The 18,756-nt window shown below is 44.4% G+C and overlaps 2 protein-coding genes and 1 non-coding gene across 4 annotated transcripts in view; 1 reads left to right on the top strand and 2 right to left on the bottom strand.

The window, feature by feature from the left end:
• Positions 1-4,465: 4,465 nt before the first annotated feature.
• Positions 4,466-4,573, bottom strand: LOC129495353 (U6 spliceosomal RNA). The gene has a single exon (XR_008661511.1). It is a non-coding gene; the product is annotated as a U6 spliceosomal RNA (small nuclear RNA).
• Positions 4,574-15,489: 10,916 nt separating this feature from the next.
• Positions 15,490-18,278, top strand: IL13 (interleukin 13). Of its 2 annotated transcripts, none has more exons than XM_055302153.1 (4): positions 15,490-15,663; positions 16,671-16,724; positions 17,010-17,114; positions 17,473-18,278. In XM_055302153.1, the coding sequence occupies exons 1-4, from the start codon at positions 15,535-15,537 to the stop codon at positions 17,575-17,577; spliced, it is 393 nt and encodes a 130-aa protein (XP_055158128.1). In that variant the 5' UTR covers positions 15,490-15,534; the 3' UTR covers positions 17,578-18,278. The 2 variants fall into 2 exon arrangements, with proteins under 2 accessions (XP_055158128.1, XP_055158127.1); XM_055302152.1 differs by having other exon boundaries at positions 17,470-18,278.
• Positions 16,811-18,756, bottom strand: part of KIF3A (kinesin family member 3A) — an 84,914-nt gene continuing 82,968 nt past the window's right edge. Inside the window, exon 17 of the mRNA XM_055302149.1 lies at positions 16,811-17,537. Within this exon, the coding sequence (XP_055158124.1) occupies positions 17,534-17,537 (4 nt within the window). The 3' untranslated portion in view covers positions 16,811-17,533. The remainder of the gene's footprint in view (positions 17,538-18,756) is intronic.

The following is an 18,756-nucleotide window of genomic DNA, read 5'->3' as shown; positions in this document are numbered from 1 at the left end:
ATAATCCTCAGAGGAACCAGTATGAAAATAACTGGCTCCCTCCCCAAAAACATAAAGCAAAAGAAACAAAGTAATTAAAATGTTGTACTAGGAAATATCTAACACAATACCCAGTACAAAAGAAACTGGTAATGGAGGACTAAAAAAAAAAAAAAAATGTATGAGACCAACAGAAAACAAATAGAAAAATAGGAGACATATATCATATGTTTTCTATATTTGCGCTAAATGTACATGGACTAAACACTCCAATTAGAAAACAGAGGTTAGGGGATCCCTGGGTGGCGCAGCGGTTTGGCGCCTGCCTTTGGCTCAGGGCGCGATCCTGGAGACCTGGGATCGAATCCCATGTTGGGCTCCCGGTGCATGGAGCCTGTTTCTCCCTCTGCCTGTGTCTCTGCCTCTCTCTCTCTCTCTCTCTCTCTATCATAAATAAATAAATTAAAAAAAAAAACAGAGGTTAGAGAGCGAGCGTGATGTTTGTACGTAAGGAAAAAAAAAAAAACTGAGGTTAGTAGACCGGATTTATCTCAAAAAACGCAAGATGACATGACCCAACTATATATTGTCTACAAGAGACACACTTTAGATTCACAGATACAAATAGGTTGAAAATAAAATTATGGAAAAAGAAATACTATGCAAACAGTACCCAAAAGATATGGAATGGTTGTACTATATGAAAAAAAAATAGATTTTAAGATAAAAATTGTTTAAAAGATAGAGAATGGAATTTTATAATGATGAGAAGGTCAATCTATCAGGAAGTCATAAGAATTATAAACATGCATCAACTAACGACAGAAACATAATATAAAAATATATGAAGCAAAAAACTGACAGAATAAAAAGGAAAAATGGACCATTCTGACAGTAATAGTTACAGACTTCAATACCCCACTTTCCATTGTGGATAAAATAGAAGATCAACAAGGAAATAAAAGACTTGAACAACACTGTAAACCAACTAAACTGACAGACATTTCTAGAACATTCTACATTCTTCTCAAGTGGACATGGAACATTACCTGAAATAGACCATATATAATGCCATAAAACAAGCCTCAATATATTTAAAAGATTGAAATCATCAAAAGTATGTTCTCCAACAACAGAGTGATATTAGAAATCAATAATAGATACTTAGGAAAGTCACAAATATATGGAAATATAAAAAATATTTTTTATAAAAAAAATTTTATAAAATTTTATAAAAAATTCAAATTTTTTTCAAATAAATAATGACTTCAAATAAATAATGAGTCAAAAAAGAAATTACAAGGGAAACAAGATTTTGAGATGAATGAAAATGAAAATACAACATCCAAAACGTATGGAATGCAGCAGAAGCAATGCATAGAGGAAAATGCATAGCTATGAATGCCTATGTTTATAAAGAAAAAAGAGGGATGCCTGGGTGGCTCAGTGGCTGACCGTCAGCCTCGGCTCAGGGTGTGATCCTGGAGACAGGGGCTCAGGTCCCACATTGGGCTCCCTGCACGGAGCCTACTTCTCCCTCTGCCTGTGTCTCTGCCTCTCTCTCTCTGTCTCTCATGAATAAATAAAATCTTAAAAAAAAATCTCAAATAAATAACCTAAACTTCCTACTAGAGACTTAATGTTTGTGCCTCCCAAAGTTCATATGTTGAAACCTAATCACCAAGTAGATGGTACTTGGACATGGGCCGCTCTCCCTCTGCCTGTGTCCTGCCTCTCTCTCTGTCTCTCATGAATAAATAAAATCTTAAAAAAAAATCTCAATAAATAACCTAAACTTCCTACTAGAGACTTAATGTTTGTGCCTCCCAAAGTTCATATGTTGAAACCTAATCACCAAGTAGATGGTACTTGGACATGGGCCTCTGGGAAGTAATTAGGTTATGAGGATGGAGCCTTCCTGAATAAGATTAGTGCCCTTATAAAAGAGACCCCACATGCTTCTCTCACTCCTTCTATCATGTAAGGGCACAGCAAGAAGGCCATCTATGAAGCAGAAAACCAGCCCTCACCACACACCGAATCTGTCAGTGCCTTAATCTTCCAGAACAGTGATAAATAAATTTTTGTTCAAGCAACTTGCTGATATTAAAAATACCAGTCTCTGGTACTTCTTTTAACAGCAATCCAAACCAACTAAGAGAGTAAGATGTACTCTGTAAAGTACTGACAGTAGGATGCTGCTATAATGTATGCTTACTATATGCCAGGCACTAAACAAAACAGCACAGACCTCACCTTCTTAGAGATCCATTCTAGTAGGTGGAGACAGATACATAGATAGTATGTCATGTGGTAACAAGTGCAATGAAAAGAAAAAATGCAGAGGACAGGCAGAGGAGATATTTTATGCTCTTCTATATGGGATGGTGAGGAAAGTTCTCCCTAAGGTGTTACTTGAGCAGAGACCTAAAGTACCTCTCTCTCTCTCTCTCTCTCTCTCTCTGTGTGTGTGTGTGTCTCATGAACAAACAAATAAATAAAATCTTTTAAAAATAAATAAATAAATTTTTTTAAAAAAGCAGTTTGATCCCCATTTCCATTCCTCAAAGTTAAAGGCCTCCATTCCAGCAGAAGACAGAAGCATTTTTTCTCTGAAGAGGACATCTGGCTGCTTACTTGTGCTGAAATTAGGGCACTAAGCGAATAATTAGCAGATGCTGAGGTCCCCCATGCCCCACCTGCCCCTGGCTGCCAAAATGCTGTTAGCCCAGGCTGGAGACAGGGAGATTCTTCTTTGGGGAATCTGCCAACCTGTCAAAAAATGGCCCAATGAAGCTGGCATGGAAGGTCCCCCAGATAAACACAAGCCAGTTGCTCTATGGTGAACTCCCCCCACCTCTATACACATTCTCCCTCCCTCTCTGTCTCTGTCTTTCTCTCTCTCTGTTGGCTTCAGTCTGCTCTTAGTACCTCTGACTCTTAAATATGAGCACAGAATTTAGGATCACCTGATCCAAGGAAATACCTGTAACATGAAAGAAAAAAGATCAAATTAAATTAAAAAGAAAAAACATGAAGAAAATAGACTTCCTATGAAGAGAGAAACTTAAAAAAAAGAAAAAAACTATCAGTAAAATTCACAGATTGCTAAGACATCCCATCAATGAAACAAGAACACAGTGCTATTAGACACACACAGACGCATTCCAAAAAGAGCACAATACCTTGGGATGGGAGATCCCATCTTATAGAAATATCCCAGAGAACATTTTTAGGTGGAACATAAGGGGGAAAAAATAAGAGCACACTAGGAGATATGTAATTAAAAAAAAAAAAGTAGTTCCAATAAGAGGGAAGAGAAGGAATGCAGAGAAAAAAAGTCATAAAAATTATTTTCAAAAATATTCCAAGAAATGTAAGTGTGAATAGAGAAAGATCTTAATAAAGATAGGTGAGAAAAAGCAAGATGCAAAAGGTGTAGGGGATGCTATGTCATATGCAGGAAGGAGAGCAAAATCAAACTGCATGCTCATAGTTTCTGATATTTACATAAATCCAGAAAGGATACACCAGAAAACTAATAAAACCAATTATTTGTGAGGGGGGTTGAGGCATTCTACTGAATTTTTTTCATTTATACAGTTTTGATTTTTGAGCCATGTGATTAGAACTTCAAAATCAGAAGTAAAAATAAAATCACTCTGCAGGAACCAGTGGTGAGGTAGGGAAACTTGAACTCTCAATGAGAAACTGCTGGAGGCTCATCACTGTCAAGCCTGAGAGATCAAAATCCAAGAAGCTCCGTCATCAGGGGGCTTCATACTTTTCTGAGTTTTGTCTCCAGAAGCTCACTATTTCCTCTTAGTGGAATATAGGAGAACAACCATCTTGTGCTTCCAGCAGGGGTAAGGGAAATGTAACATCCTGAAATACGCCAGAGCCTTCTATTTCTTCCTTACAAGGTCTGCCCTCAGGAGAAACTATTTAATCAAAGCCCAACCTGCTGCAGTTTTATCAGAGTGTAACTGACTTGGGAAAACAGAAACACCCAGCTCCAAGCGGCTCTAGCCTTCCAAGTGGAAGAAGGAAAAAAACCTAATTCCAGGCCACTCTAGCCATCCTGTCCCACATAAGATGCTTGGGGACCGAGAAGCATGTGTGAAGTTCACAGGCTGACTATGAGTAGTAAGTCCTGCTCCTTGTAGGCCTATTGAATACTTCCCTCCTGACACACCTTTCCACCATGTTACTAATAGGCAATTTACAGCAGTTCTTTTTACCTAGTACATATGCCTGGCTATCAAGAAAAAAATGACAAGACAACCTAAAAAGCCAAAAACACAGTTGGAAGAGACAGAGCAAGCCTGGAAACCAGACTCAGATATGGCCATGACATTGAGACTATCAGACTAGGAGTTCAAAACAACTTCAATTAAGATGCTAAGGGTTCCCAATGCCTGGGTGGCTCAGCAGTTGAGTGTCTGTCTCAGGCTCAGGGCGTGATCCTGGAATTGGAGATTGACTCCCACATCGGGCTCCTCCCAGGGAGCCTGCTTCTCATCCTTGCACAGGGGCCATGCTAATCTTCTCTGTATCGTTCCAATTTTAGTATATGTGCTGCCGAAGCGAGCACAGGAGCCTGCTTCTCCCTCTGTGTCTCTGCCTCTCTTTTTCTGTCATGAATAAATAAAATCTTAAAAAAAAAAAAATGCTGCGGGTTCTGACAGACAAAGGAGACATCATGCAGTAATGGATAAACAGAGAGATGGAGACTCTAAGAATGAATAATAAAAGAAATGTTAGAGCTCAAAAAAAGTGTAGTAAAAAAAAAATCTTTGACAGGCTTACTGATAGACTGCACACAGCAAAGGAAAAGAACATCTGAGCATGAGGATTTCTCAACAGAAACCACCACAACTGAAAAGCAATGATAATAAAAGTCTGGGTGGAGAAAAAAAAAAAAAAGGAAAATATCCAGAACTGTGGGACAACTACCAAAGATGTAACATAAGCATAATCAAAATTCCAGAAGGACAAAAAGCGGAAGAGAAGAAACATTTGAAAAAAAATGACTGAGAAAACTCTCCAAATTAATGTCAGACACCAAACCATACATCCAGGAAGCTCAGAGACCACTGAGCATGAAAAATGCCCCCACCCTAATACACACAGCCATACTATTCTCAAACTACAGAAAAAAATTATGAAAAAATCCTAACAGACCTCAGAAGGAAAAAAAAAAAAAAAACAACCTCACCTATAGAAGAGCAAAGAATTATACCTACTTTTCTTTAAAAACCAGGCAGGCAAAAAAGAAAGCAAAGTGAAATATTTTGCATTTTGAGAGAAAAAAACTCCCATAAACCTAAAATTCTATACCCTGTAAAATTATCCTTCATAACTGAAGGAGAAATAAAGATTTTCTCAAACAGACAAAATTTAGTAGACCTGCCATGCAAAAAAATGCTAATAAAAAAAAGAAATTCTTTAGAGAAGAAAAATGACAAAACTCAGATCTACACTAAGAAAGGAAGAACTTGGGCAGCCCTGGTGGTGCAGTGGTTTAGTGCTGCCTGCAGCCCAGGGTGTGATCCTGGGGATCCTGGATCGAGTCCCATGTCAGGCTCTCTGCATGGAGCCTGCTTCTCCCTCTGCCTGTGTCTCTGCCTCTCTCTCTGTGTCTCTATGAATAAATAAATAAAATCTTAAAAAAAGAAGAAAGAAAAAAGGAAGAACTCTGGAGAAGGAATACTGAAGGCAAAATAAAAACATTTATTTTTCTTATTCTAAATCTAACATAACAATCTGTTTAAAGCAATAGCAACCATATATTTGATTACTTATATTTATATGTAAATATATATAAATATACATGTACATACATAAGCATACTTACATACAAGTTAAATGAATACCAACAAGATAAGAGATGGAAAGGGGGAATCAGGATTATTTTGTTATTATAAGGTATTCACCTTACCCTTGAAGCAGTAGAGTGTCATTTAAAAATGTACTTGGATTAGTTGTAAACATACATTGCCAACTACAGAGCAATCACTAAAAAGAGTTAAAAAGAAGTATAACTAATATACTAAGAAAGGAGAGAAAAATGAATAATATAAAATGCTCAGTTAAAACCAAAAGCAGAAAAAGGGTAGTTGACAACAATAAAAACAAAGGAGGGGCACCTGAGTGGGTCAGTTGGTTAAGCGTCTCCCTTCAGTTCAGGTCATGATCCCAGTGTCCTGGAATCGAGCCCCACATCAGGATTCCTGATCCGCATAGAATCTGGTTCTCCCTCTGGCCCCTTGTGCTCTCTCACTTTCTCTCTCAAATAAATAAATAACATCTTTAAATATATGCATATTGAAAAAACAAAGAACAGGGGCACCTGGATAGCTCAGTTAAGTGTTCAACTCTTGATTTCAGTTCAGGACATGATCTCAGGGTTGTGGAATCAAGCCCCACATCCTGCTCTACACTCAGTGAAGAGTCTGCTGGAGATTCTCTCCCTCTCCCTCTGCCCTTCCCCCCACTCATGCTCCTCTGCTCTCTAACATAAATAATTAATTAATTTTTAAAAAACAAAGAACAACAAATAGGAAACAATAGCAATTATGGTAGATATGAATTTAGTTACATCAATAATAACTTGGAACACAAATGGCCTTAATGCACCAATTATTTACAGACTGTGAGAGTGGGTCAAGAAACAAGGCCCAATTATAAATTGATTTTAAATATAAAGACAATTCTAGAATAAAAGTTAATATATAGAAGATGTACCATGATAACACTAATTTTAAAAAGAGTAGCTATACTAATATTAATAATGTAATCATTTCACAAAGCAGATTCCAGACCAAGGAAAGTCATCAGGAATATAAAAGGGCATTACATAATGATAAAGGAGGCAATTCTTCAAGAAAATATAACAATCCTTAATATGTATGCCTCTAACAGAGTTCCAACATACATGAGGCAAAAACTGATAAGATTACACAGTAATAGATGAATCCAGTATTATAGCTGAAGACTTCAACACCTCTCTGTTAGAAATGGATAAATCTAGCAAGCAGAAGATGAATAACGATACAGTTGAATTCAAGAGCACCACCGATCAACTCGACCTAAAAGACACTCATAGACCATTTCATCCAGCATTAGTGTTTAAAGGATACACATTCTTCTCAAACTCACACAAAAAGTTCACTAAGATAGAGCACCATTTTGAGCCATGAAACACACCTTTAAAAATTTACAAGAATAAAGCTCTTCCTCAACTTAAAATGTTATGTCCTGGTTAGTTTAAAATATTCTAAGTCAAAAATGCACTTAATACACCTAACTTGCTGAACATCATAGCTTAGCATTGCCTACTCTAACTGTATTCAAAATACTTATATTAGTCTACATTTGGGCAAAATTATCTAACACAAAGCCTATTTTACAATGAATGGTTAAACATATCATGTAATTTATTACATACTATCCTTTTTTAAAAAAATATTTTATTTATTTATTCATGAGAAACAGAGAAGGGAAGAGGTAGAGGTACAGGCAGAGGGAGAAGCAGGCTCCATGCAAGGAGCCCGATGTGGCACTCGATCCCAGGTCTCCAGGATCATGCCCTGGGCGGAAGGTGGCGCTAAACTGCAGAGCCACCCAGGTTGCCCACATTCTATCTTTAAAATAAAAAACAATATGGTTGTATGAGTACAGAATGGTTTTAAGTATATCTGTCAATTACCCTTGTGATTGCGTGGTTGACTGCGAGATACAGCCATCATTGCTCAGCATCACAAGACAGCATCATATCACATATTGATAAGCTGAGAAAAGGTCAAAATTGAAATTTTGAAGTGTGGTTTCTACTGAACTTGTATCATTTTCACACCATCATAAAGTCAAAAAATCGTAAGTTAAACCACTGTAAGCTGGACACCATCTATAGAAATCATACAATTGCCTACCTCATGGAATTAAATTAGAAATCAGTAACAGAAAGATAGCTGAAAAGTCCCAAGACGTGGAGATTTAAAAAAAAAATCTAAATAACACATGAGTCAAAGAAGTAACCTCAAGGGAAATTAAATAATATTTTGAACTAAAATAAAAATGCAACTTATCAAAATTTGTAGGATGTGGTGAAAGTAGTGTTTAAAGGGAAATTTTACAGCATTAAATGCATATATTAGAAAAGAAGAAAGATAAAAAGTCAAACATCCAAGTTTCTACTTTGGGAAACTAGAAAAAGAAGAGCAAATTAAATTCAAAGTAAGCGGAAGAAAAGAAATAATGAGAACTAGAGTAGAAATAAATGAAATTAAAGATGGGAAAATCAATAGAGAAAATCAATAAAACCAAAACCTGTTTCTCTGAAAAGATCAATAAAGTCAATAATCATCTAGCCAGGCTAACTAAGAGAAAAAAGAGAGGACATTAATTAGCAATAACAGGGATCCCTGGGTGGCGCAGTGGTTTGGCGCCTGCCTTTGGCCCAGGGCGTGATCCTGGAGACCCGGGATCGAATCCCACGTCGGGCTCCCGGTGCATGGAGCCTGCTTCTCCCTCTGCCTGTGTCTCTGCATCTCTCTCTCTCTCTCTCTCTCTCTCTCTCTCTCTGTGGCTATCATAAATAAATTTAAAAAATTAAAAAAATTAAAAAAAAAAATTAGCAATAACATAAGTGAAAGAAGGATATTACTACAGGCCCCGTGGACATTAAAAGGATAATAAAGCAATATAATGAACAATTCTTTGCCCATAAATTTAATGACCTAAATGAAATGGACCAATTTCTTCAAAGATAAATCTGCCAAAACTCACACAAGAAGAAGAGGAAATGTGAATAGGTTTTATCTATTAAAGAAACTTAGTGGGACACCTGGGTGGCTCAGCGGTTTAGCGTCTGCCTTCGGCTCAGAGCATGATCCTGGAATCCTGGGATCAAGTCCCACATTGGGCTCCTTGCGTGGAGCCTGCTTCTCCCTCTGCCTGTGTCTCTGTCGGAATTCTTAGCTAACGAAATAAGACAAAAAAGAAATAAAAGGTATACAGATTAGGAAGGGAGAACTGTCTTTGTTCAAAGATGACATGATCATCTAAGAACAAAATCCAAAAGAATCAATTTTAAAAATCTGGAACTAAAAAGTGATTATAGTAGTGTTGCAGGATACGAGGCTATACAAAAGCTGATCATTTTCCTGTATACTAGTAATAAACAAGGAGAATTTGAAATTCAAAACATAACACTATTTACATTAGCACCCCCCAAATGACATGTATATATATGTATGTAATCTAACAAATATGTGCAATATCTATATAAGGGAAACTATGAAATCCTTTTTTTAAAATATATATATATATTTATTTGACAGGGAGAGAGAGAGAGAGAGAGAGAGAGAGAGAGAGCACAAGTAGGGGTAACAGCAGGCAGAGGGAGACGGAGAAGTAGGCTACCCACTGAGCAGGAAGACTGATGTGAGGCTTGATGCCAGGACCCTGGGATCATGACCTGAGCTGAAGGCAGATGCTTAAACCACTGAGCCATCCAGGTGCCCCAAAACTACAAAATCCTGGTGAAAGAAATCAAAGAACTAAATAAATGGAGAGATAGTCTAAGTTTGTGGACAGGAAAACTCAATATTGCCAGGATATCAGTTCTTCTCCACTTTATAGATTCAATGCAATCCCAATCAAAATCCAAACAAGTTATTTTGTAGATATCAAGAAAGTGATTCTGAAGTTTACATGGAGAGGCAAAAGACCTAGAATAGACAACACAATATTGAAGGAGAGGAACAAAGTTGGAAAACTGATACTACTCTCAAAACTTACTATTAAGCTATGGTAATCAGGACAGCATGGCATTGGGAAAAGACTAGACAAATAGGTCAAAGGAAGAGAATAAAGAGCCCAGAAACAGACCCCCATAAATAGAGTTAGCTGATCTTTGACAAAGGAGCAGAGGTAATTCACTGGAGCAAAGATAATCTTCAATGAATGGTACTAAAACTCGACATTCACATGCAAAAAAAAAAAATAGACATAGACCTTACACATCTCACAAAAATTAACTCAAAATGGATCCCAGTCCTAATATAAAACACAAACTATCAAACTTCTAGAAGATAATGGAAGAGATGATGTATATGACTTTGGGTTTGATGACTCTTTATGTGTAACACCAGAGCCAAAATCCATAAAAGAAAGAAATGAGAAGCTGGGGCACCTGGGTGGCTCAGTCGGTTAAGTGTCTGGTTCTTAATTTTGACTCAAGTCATGATCTCAGGATTGTGAGATGGAGCCCCACGTTGACTGACAGGAACTCTCATTTGTTGATCATGAGAATGCAAAATGGTACAGCCACTTTGGAAGACACTCAAAACTCAACATACTCCTACCATCTGATCCAGTAACCACATTTCCTTGGTATTTATGCAAAAGAATAGAAAACTTATGCCCACACAAAAACCTGCACACAATGCTTACAGTAACCTTATTCATAATTGCCAAAACTTGGAAGCAACCTAGGTATCCTTCAGTAGGTGAATGGGTCAATGAACTTGATACATCCAGATAACAGAATATTATTCAGCACTAAAAAGAAGTGAGTCATCAAGCCAAGAACAGACATGAAGGAACTTAAATACATATTACTGAAGGTAAGAAGCCAATCTGAAAAGGCTAACCATTGTATGCTTCCAACTATATGACATTTTGGAAAGGCAAGACTATGGAAACAGTAAAAAGATGAGTGGTGCCAGGGGTTGGGAGGGAAGGAAGGATGGAAAGGTGGAGCACAGAGAATTTTGAAGGCAATGAAACTACTCCATATGATATTATAACAGTGGATACACGCCATTACAGGATGTACATCACCAAGAGTCAACCCTGAAGTAAACTATGGATTATGGGTGATAATGATGTGTCATTGGAGACTTATCAGAAGTAACAAATGTACCACTTTGGCAGAGAATATGGTAAATTGGGGAGGCTGTGTATGTGAGGAGCCAGGGGTATATGGTAACTCTGGGCTTTCTGCTCAATTTTCCTGTGAATCTAATAAAAATATTTTTTAAAGATTTATTATTTATTTATTTATTTATTCACGAGAGACACACAGAGAGAGGCAGAGAGATAGAGGGAGAAGTAGGCTCCTCGCAGGGAGCCTGATGCGGAATTTGATCTCCAGACCAGGATCACGCCCTGAGCCAAAGGCACTCAACCTCTGAGCCACCTAGGCGTCCCTAAAAAAAAAAAATTTTTTTAAAAACAATGACTTTACATAAATATTTTAAAATAAAATAAGATAATAGAGGTTTTAATTTTTTCTCAGGAAAGAAAATTGGCCCAAACTTAATGACATGTTTTCAGTTTAAAAGAGCCCACTGTGCATCTGACATGATAGATGAAAACAAATCTACCCTGGGGCACCTGGGTGGCTCAGATGGTTAACTGTCTGCCTTCAGCCCAGGTCGGGATCTCTGGGTCCTGGGATCAAGTTCTGCATCAGGCTCCCTGCTCAGTGGGCCATCTGCTTCTTCTCCCTCAGGCTCTCCCCCTGCTCATACTCGTTCTCTCTGTATCTGTCTCAAATGAATAAATAAAATCTTAACAAAAAAAAAAAAAAAGACCCTGAAGTATATCACTGTAACATTTGGAGCGTGGGAGCCCAGAAAATGTCCTACAAATTTCCAGAGAGACAGTTAGAAAGATATGCATTCAAATGCTTGAAGATTTCTGAACAGCAGTATTGGGAGACAGGATGCAAAAGCAAAGGCATTAAAACTTCTGAAAGAAAATTATTTCCTGCCTGAAATTCTGTGTTTGTTAGGATGTGTTTCCCCAAGAAAGAGGAAGACCTGGCATGCAAAGTCAGAGGGTTGCACAGGAGAGGGGTGAAGTGAAGTCCCAGGGCAGGGGTGACAGCAGACCTCAGGATGACAGCCTTCACAGGTTGTCAGAGGGCGCTGTCCAGTCAGTCAGGGCAGGTCGGCAGGCTCCGGGGCGACTTTCTAGGGAAGATGAGATTGTGAGAATAACTCATTTACCCAAATATGCTGAGAAGAGAGTTATCTAAGTGGCCAGGAATTTAAGGTCAAATCACAGAGGAACAGAGAAAACGAAGCAAATAGAAAAACCTATTCTTGACACCAGAGGAAAGAAGCTTTGAGGGGGAAATAAAAGTAATCGCGGTAAACTACTTGTTCCAGCTTTGGATATATTGGTATTATTATTTTTTAAAGATTGTATTTATTTATTCATGAGAGACAGAGAGAGAGAGAAGCAGAGACACAGGCAGAGGGAGAAGCAGGCTCCATGCAGGGAGCCTGACGTGGGACCTGATCCCCTGTCTCCAGGATCACACCCGGAGCCAAAGGCAAGATGCTCAATGGTTGAGCCACCCAGGGATCCCTATATTGGTATTATTATGCAAATGGTGAACATGCCTTCTGACTGACCCAAATTGTGATCTGTACTAATGGGATGAGAAAAGGGGAAGGAAGCAAATGGAAGAACAACAGCAAGGAGGAAAGAGAATTAAACATTCATCATAGACCACAGGAAATGCCTACACCTGAAAGATCAAATTTAGAAAGGAGGAGGTAAATACCAAAAGGAACAGTTCAAATCATGGTTCCTCTGGAGAAGAGGCTAATGGGGTAGGTAGGGGAGGGGGATGGCTGGCCTGTCAACAACTGGAGGCTCTGAGATTTTATCTAACTTGCATGGTAACAAGCTAACAAGTTCATGGGTGCTGCAGAAGACACAAGGCCCTGAGAACAGAGACAGAAGCGCTCTTTTGCACTCTGAACCCCCACTTCTCTCAGCGTGGTGCCACGGAAGCCATGGCCCCTAGGACCCAGGGGGTTGCGCTGCGGAAAAACAAGCCTGAGCTTAGGGAAGCGAAGTCCCAGGATGGCTAGGAGGTCGGCCTGCCATTTGCGGGTGAGGAAGACGCCCTGTGTCCAAGGCTGTTCGTTGTGCAAACATCTTTCAAAAGATACTGAGGGACAAAGGACCCCTTAGCGCCTCGCTCACAAGTCCTGCAGAAGTGCAAAGGCCCCACGGGGAACTCATACCCCAAACTCGTTTTTTAGAATCAACCTCTCTGATCATTTTAAATTACACACACATAGAACCTTCATAAAAATAAAAATCTCTAGGTGAGATATGTTAGATTATTAAAACTCGCCTACTCGCTTTACCCCGTACTCCCAGCGACTGGGGATCTCTTCTCTCCCGCGGAGAAACAGCGTGGGAGGCAACTGGGGAAAGAAGCTCCGCGGGCGGGTGGAGGCGCCGCCGGCTGCGCTCGCGGGGCCCCGCCTCCGGCCCGAGCCGCCCGCCGCGGGGACCCGCGCCCACGCCCGGGGGGACAGACGCGTGCGCGGGGCCGGAGCAGCCCGTCCGTAGTGCGCGTTGACACGGTTGCCCGGGGTGTGAATGGAGCCGCCCCGAAGTCAAGAAACACCAAGAGAGACGCAGGACGGAGCCCGCGGGGCTCGTCTCGGGGTTGAAGCCCGGGATGGGCCCCCGCGCCCCGGTCGGACGGCGCGGCCCCGCTGCCCTTGGCCAGGGCTGGGCCCGGCGCGGGCGGTGCGGGCGGTGCGGGCGGGTGCGGGGCCGGTGCGCGCCGCGCGTGGGGCGCTGGACCCCGGGGCAGGGGCCCGCCCGGACCTGCGCGCGGCGGGGGCGGGGGCGGGGGCAGCGGCGGCGGCGCGTGGCGGCTCCGCGGGTGGGCTCTGCGCTCACCCCGTCGGCCCGCCGTCGCCGTCGGGGCGGAGGAGGCCGCGGATCCCGCTTATCAGCCCCATCTGCCGTTACATAAGGCCCGGCCCCTATCTCCGCGGGGCATCGCGGCCACCGCCCGGCCAGCGCGCCTGCCCACCGCCCGCCTCGGGTGCGCCGGTCCTGGGCCTTGAGGCCTCGGCTCAAGTGGGCGCAGAGCCCGGGACATCTACATCCCACGGCGGTGCCCCGCTCCTTCCCTCAACACAGAGCCTCCCGCCACAGAGGAGGAACCGGGCCCACAGCCCACACCCACACGTGTCTGTCTGTCGTACAGCCAAGGGACAGCACACCAGGCACTGGAGGAGGGGGCCGGCAGGGGCAGGGGCTGGCTTCGGGGCGTCAGGGCCTACAGCTGCCTGGGAGCTTGGGGTCTGGCGAGCAGAGAAGGTGGGCAAGGTGGGCAGCCTCGCAGCAGGAGCGGGAGCATCACTGGGGAGCATCACTGGGGAGCCTCACCGAGAGTAGGACAAAGGGAGCCTGAGCAAGCAGAGAAGGGGCCTGGAGGGGTAGACACTGGTTTAGGGGAGGAAGTGGCTGAGGGAGACAGCCTGACATCAGTACTCAACAGGCAAATGATGCGGTCTCTGTTGCAGGGGTTTCTGGAGGACTTCCAGAGAAGGGAGGGAGAAGCAGGAAAGTGGCTGTATGCCAGTGTCTCTGCAGGGGTGGGCTGCTCAGTGGGGTCCCTGAACCAGGGCAGGCCCAGCAGCTTCCCTCCACAGCCTTCAGTCTGCACAAACCTGGGTCCCCCGGCGGGGAAGGCTTTGTCCCACAGATACTGGTGGGAACACTTACATTTTCCTACCTGGGCTAAGGCTGGGTCCCACTTCCTGCCAACCTGGCCCATTAAGGGTTTCCCATCGGATGGGCCCAGGCTGAAAAAGCCTGAGTTGGGCACTCAGTGTTTACACTGCCTATGCTCAAAGTTATCATCAAAGCCACTTTAAAGAGAGAAGGTCCCAGAAGGATCCCGGAATCTGAGTGGATCTTTCTGTGGAGACCTGTGAATCTAAACTTTTTATAATCCTTCCCACAGTGGGGCCAACAGGGAATCAGGTGGATGAAAAAGAATGAACTTCCCTCTTTTCTTTTTATCTTTTTTTTTTTTTTAAGATCTTACTTATTCATGAGACACACAGAGAGAGAGGCAGGCTCCCTGCAGGGAGCCCGATGTGGGACTTGATCCCAGGACCCCGGGATCAGGACCTGAGCCAAAGGCAGGCGCTCAACCACTGAGCCACCCAGGCGTCCCCTTTTTATCCTGTTTGAGTTTGTATCCAAATCAAGCATTAGAGACCGGTTCATTGAAAAAATAAAACCCCGAAATTCCCACATCTGGCAGACTGTAGTCAGAGCACGGTTTGCTGAGAGCCTCTGGTGACCCAAAACGGTCTGTGGACAGGGCTGGGCGCTGAAGGTGGTTACCAATCAAAATTGCTGCAGTTCCGGCTGGCTTGGCTGACATCAGGCTGCACTCAGGGCTCTCTTACGTACCCCTGGAGCAAGCCCATCCATATCTTGGAAAGCGCTCCAGACCCCTCTCAATGATAAGTCCACAAGAAATCAAACTCTTTCCTTTATGCGACGCTGGATTTTCCACAAAGTAAAATCAAGATGAGTAAAGATGTGGTTTCTAGATAGTACCCGACAAAGCGGAGACCAGGGTGGGAGGCGTCATCATTTGGCCTATAAAAGCTGCCACAAGAGGCCAAGGCCACAAGCCACTCAGCTTAGGCCAGCCTACAACCTGCCTGCTCCTCTCTCGCTCCTCCTGCATTGGCTCTGGGCTCCATGGCGCTCTGGTTGACTGTGGTCATTGCTCTCACCTGCCTCGGTGGCCTTGCCTCCCCGAGCCCTGTGACTCCCTCCCCAACCCTCAAGGAGCTCATTGAGGAGCTGGTCAACATCACCCAGAATCAGGTGAGTACCTTCTGCAGGTCCTAGGTCTGAGGGCGCTGGAGTGGGTGACTCTTAGGCAGGGTGTTGGTCATGGTTCAGGCCATGAAGGCTAGGCCCTGTCTTGAGAAGCCCCTTGGACCAGGATGGGTCCCCCCATGAGGGAGAAGAGCCTGGTTAGGGGGATGGGGGGCAACAGTTTGGGTGGACCCATAAAGGGGTTTGGTGGAGCCCCCAGGGACTACCTGTCCCCCCGGCTTGGCCCTGCCTGCCGTGGCCAGCTCCTACACATTCGTTCAAGAAGAGGAAAGCAGAGAGGGGCCAGCACATCCCCTGGGACTATTTAGCATTTGCCAGCAGGATATGAATGGAATAATGGGGCCATTATTCACAGCATTTTGGTTAAATCCATTCTTATGGAAGTATTCACTGGTAGTCAGCTCCTGTCCCCAGTGCTGATGGCTCACACTTTCTGAGCAATGACTGTGTGCCAAGCCTAGTGCTGGGTGCTTTTCCATCTCATTTCACCACTGCCAACCACCTCAAAAGGCAGGTATAATGACCCTCTTTGACTGACGAAGCTTCATTAAAGTTGACAAAAGCCAGATTCATGCCAGGCCTGGCTGACACCCAGTGCCCATGCTTCAAACTTCCAATTCAGAGGACAGGGTTCTGTACGCCAGCCCTCACTGCCTCCCATCTGAGGCGGCCACTGCTCCTCCCTCACCCGATGCTGTCCTGACTCTTCCCTGTGGCTGTCCTACTGAGCAGCCAGATGTTCTCTGTCTTGCTGCCCTGGCTACAGAAAGCTTCACACAAGGCTTGTTGCTTACTGGCTGTGTCACTCAAATGTTTCTCTCTCAGCCCCAAGACCCTGTACGATGGGTCTCCCCTACTATGTGGAGCAGGAACTGAAACTCAGGAACACTGGGGTGGGGGGTGCAGGCCTACCTCCGTGCCACACTGGGGATGCCTGTGGGGTGGAGCCCCTGGAGACCTGGCCTGGGCTCACCGTCGTCTTGCCCCCGCAGGCATCCCTCTGCAACGGCAGCATGGTGTGGAGCGTCAACCTGACCGCCGGCATGGTAAGGCCCCCGGGGCCACAAGGAGGGACGTAGCAGAGGCTGTAGGTTTTGTGCTTGTCTTCTCTGAGCCTCACCCACACGGCTCCCCAGGAGCCGAGTGAGCTTCATGAGATACCCACAAACCAGAGCCCTCACAATCTGGACCCCTGCCACTACCAAAGCCACCTCCGTCAGGGCTCTCAAACCCCACCTCCTGTGAGGTCCATGAAGACCAGTGAAGGTGCCGCCTGAGCTACACAGCTGGGGGCACCCAGCAGGGCCTGACATCCCGTGTTCTCTCCGCAGTACTGCGCAGCTCTAGAATCTCTGATCAATGTCTCCGACTGCAGCGCCATCCAAAGGACCCAGAGGATGCTGAAAGCACTGTGCTCTCAAAAGCCCGCGGCAGGGGTAAGGCCCTCTGTCCTGTAGCCCCAACCCTGCATCCACTCGGGCCAGCCCTGGGTGCTCCCTGGGGCTCCAAGGGAACCTGGCTGAGCATCCGGAAGGCAAGCGTCCACCCTGGGGGTGGGGCCACTGTGGCAGCAGGAACATGCCCTTTGGGATTTCCAGGACCTGAGTTTGAGGGCTCCTGACTCCTACCTGAGCTTCAGTTTCCACATCTGTGAAATACGGGTAATGACAGTACCCACCTCATGGGGGCTTTTGTGAGGATTCAGTAAGCCAGTTCCTGGAAAGCCCCTAGCAGACGCCGGTCCTCTCTGCTCTGGTGTCACACCGGCACGCTGATCTCTTTGTCCCACAGCAGATTTCCAGTGAACGCAGCCGAGACACCAAAATTGAAGTGATCCAGTTGGTGAAAAACCTGCTCACCTATGTAAGAGGAGTTTATCGCCATGGAAATTTCAGATGAAGCATGAAATCTTAGCATCCTTATCTGTAGACCCAGACCTGACTTCTTAAGTTCCAGATTCATTTTTCTTTCCGACGTCACAAATTTCTTAGGGAGGTGGGGGGGGGGGGAGGAAGCACCATTTCCTCAGCTGGGACCTCAGCCTGCACTGCCTGCCTCCATGGAGCTGAGCCCGGCCACCCTTGCCTTGGTGCATGGGGCCCAGCCGGGTGGCCCTCCTCTGTCTGCACTTCATCAACGCTGAGGGAAAGCACTGCATCCCACGACTGACCCTTCCTCAGAGCGAAGTGCAGCATTACAGTGGGGGCAGATATGTGTGGGAGGGGGTCTTGCTGTACCTGGGAGTGGCACAGACACGTTTCTTCTTAGCCTTATTTATTATTGTGTGTTATTTAAACAAGTGTGTTTGTTTGTGCTGGGGACAGGGAGTGACTTGGAGCTGGGGGCCCAGTGACTCGGGTTTAGAGAATCCCTGGGAATAAGCACTGTGTGTAAAATTCTGCTACCTCACTGGGATCCTGGGGCCGACACAGGGGACAGGAGAAAGGGTCAGAGATGCTGCTCTTGTCTGCCACTCAGCAGCTGGCCCTCAGCCAAGCAGTAATTTATTGTTTTTCCTTGTATTTAAAGTTAAGAAATAAAATATGTTATCAAAGAGTTAATAATATATAGAAGAGTAGCCTAAAAGGCTGCATTTGGTGTGTGTGGCCAGGCCGGGGCGGGTGGGGGGGAAGGGTGTTGTCACTGAATGTGTTCTTTCACTGACTTTGTCAAACTGGAAGCCAGAAATAAAGATGGTGACAAGAGACCTAATGATGTCTGTCTTTTACTTTGGCCTGTGGGGACCCTGGCCTCGGTTCCTAAGACTCTGAGGAGCTCTCCGGGAAGTGGGGCAGGTGGAGGAGGCGGCCTAAGGAGGAGTGCAGGGGGATTGAGGGAGAAGACCTGGGATGAAGGAAGTAAGCAGGCCCCCAGGGGTGGGCCAGCTTGTGTCTGACACCACCCACACACCCTCCAGTGTCTCCCTCAGAATCTCTCTGATACTCAGGTTAGAGAAGGTAGCATGCCTGAGGTTACATACCTGGTAAGGAGCAAAACCAGGATTAGAACCCGGAACTCACTCCAACTCCAAAACGCACACACTTAGCCACTTTGCCTTCCTTTGTCCAAATGCTGTCT

Source organism: Nyctereutes procyonoides, unplaced genomic scaffold (genome assembly GCF_905146905.1).
Source record: "Nyctereutes procyonoides isolate TBG_1078 unplaced genomic scaffold, NYPRO_anot_genome, whole genome shotgun sequence".
In the NCBI taxonomy this organism is placed as follows: Eukaryota; Metazoa; Chordata; class Mammalia; order Carnivora; family Canidae; genus Nyctereutes; species Nyctereutes procyonoides.
Note: the sequence above shows the minus strand (reverse complement) of the source record. Positions and strands in the feature narration are given on the sequence as shown.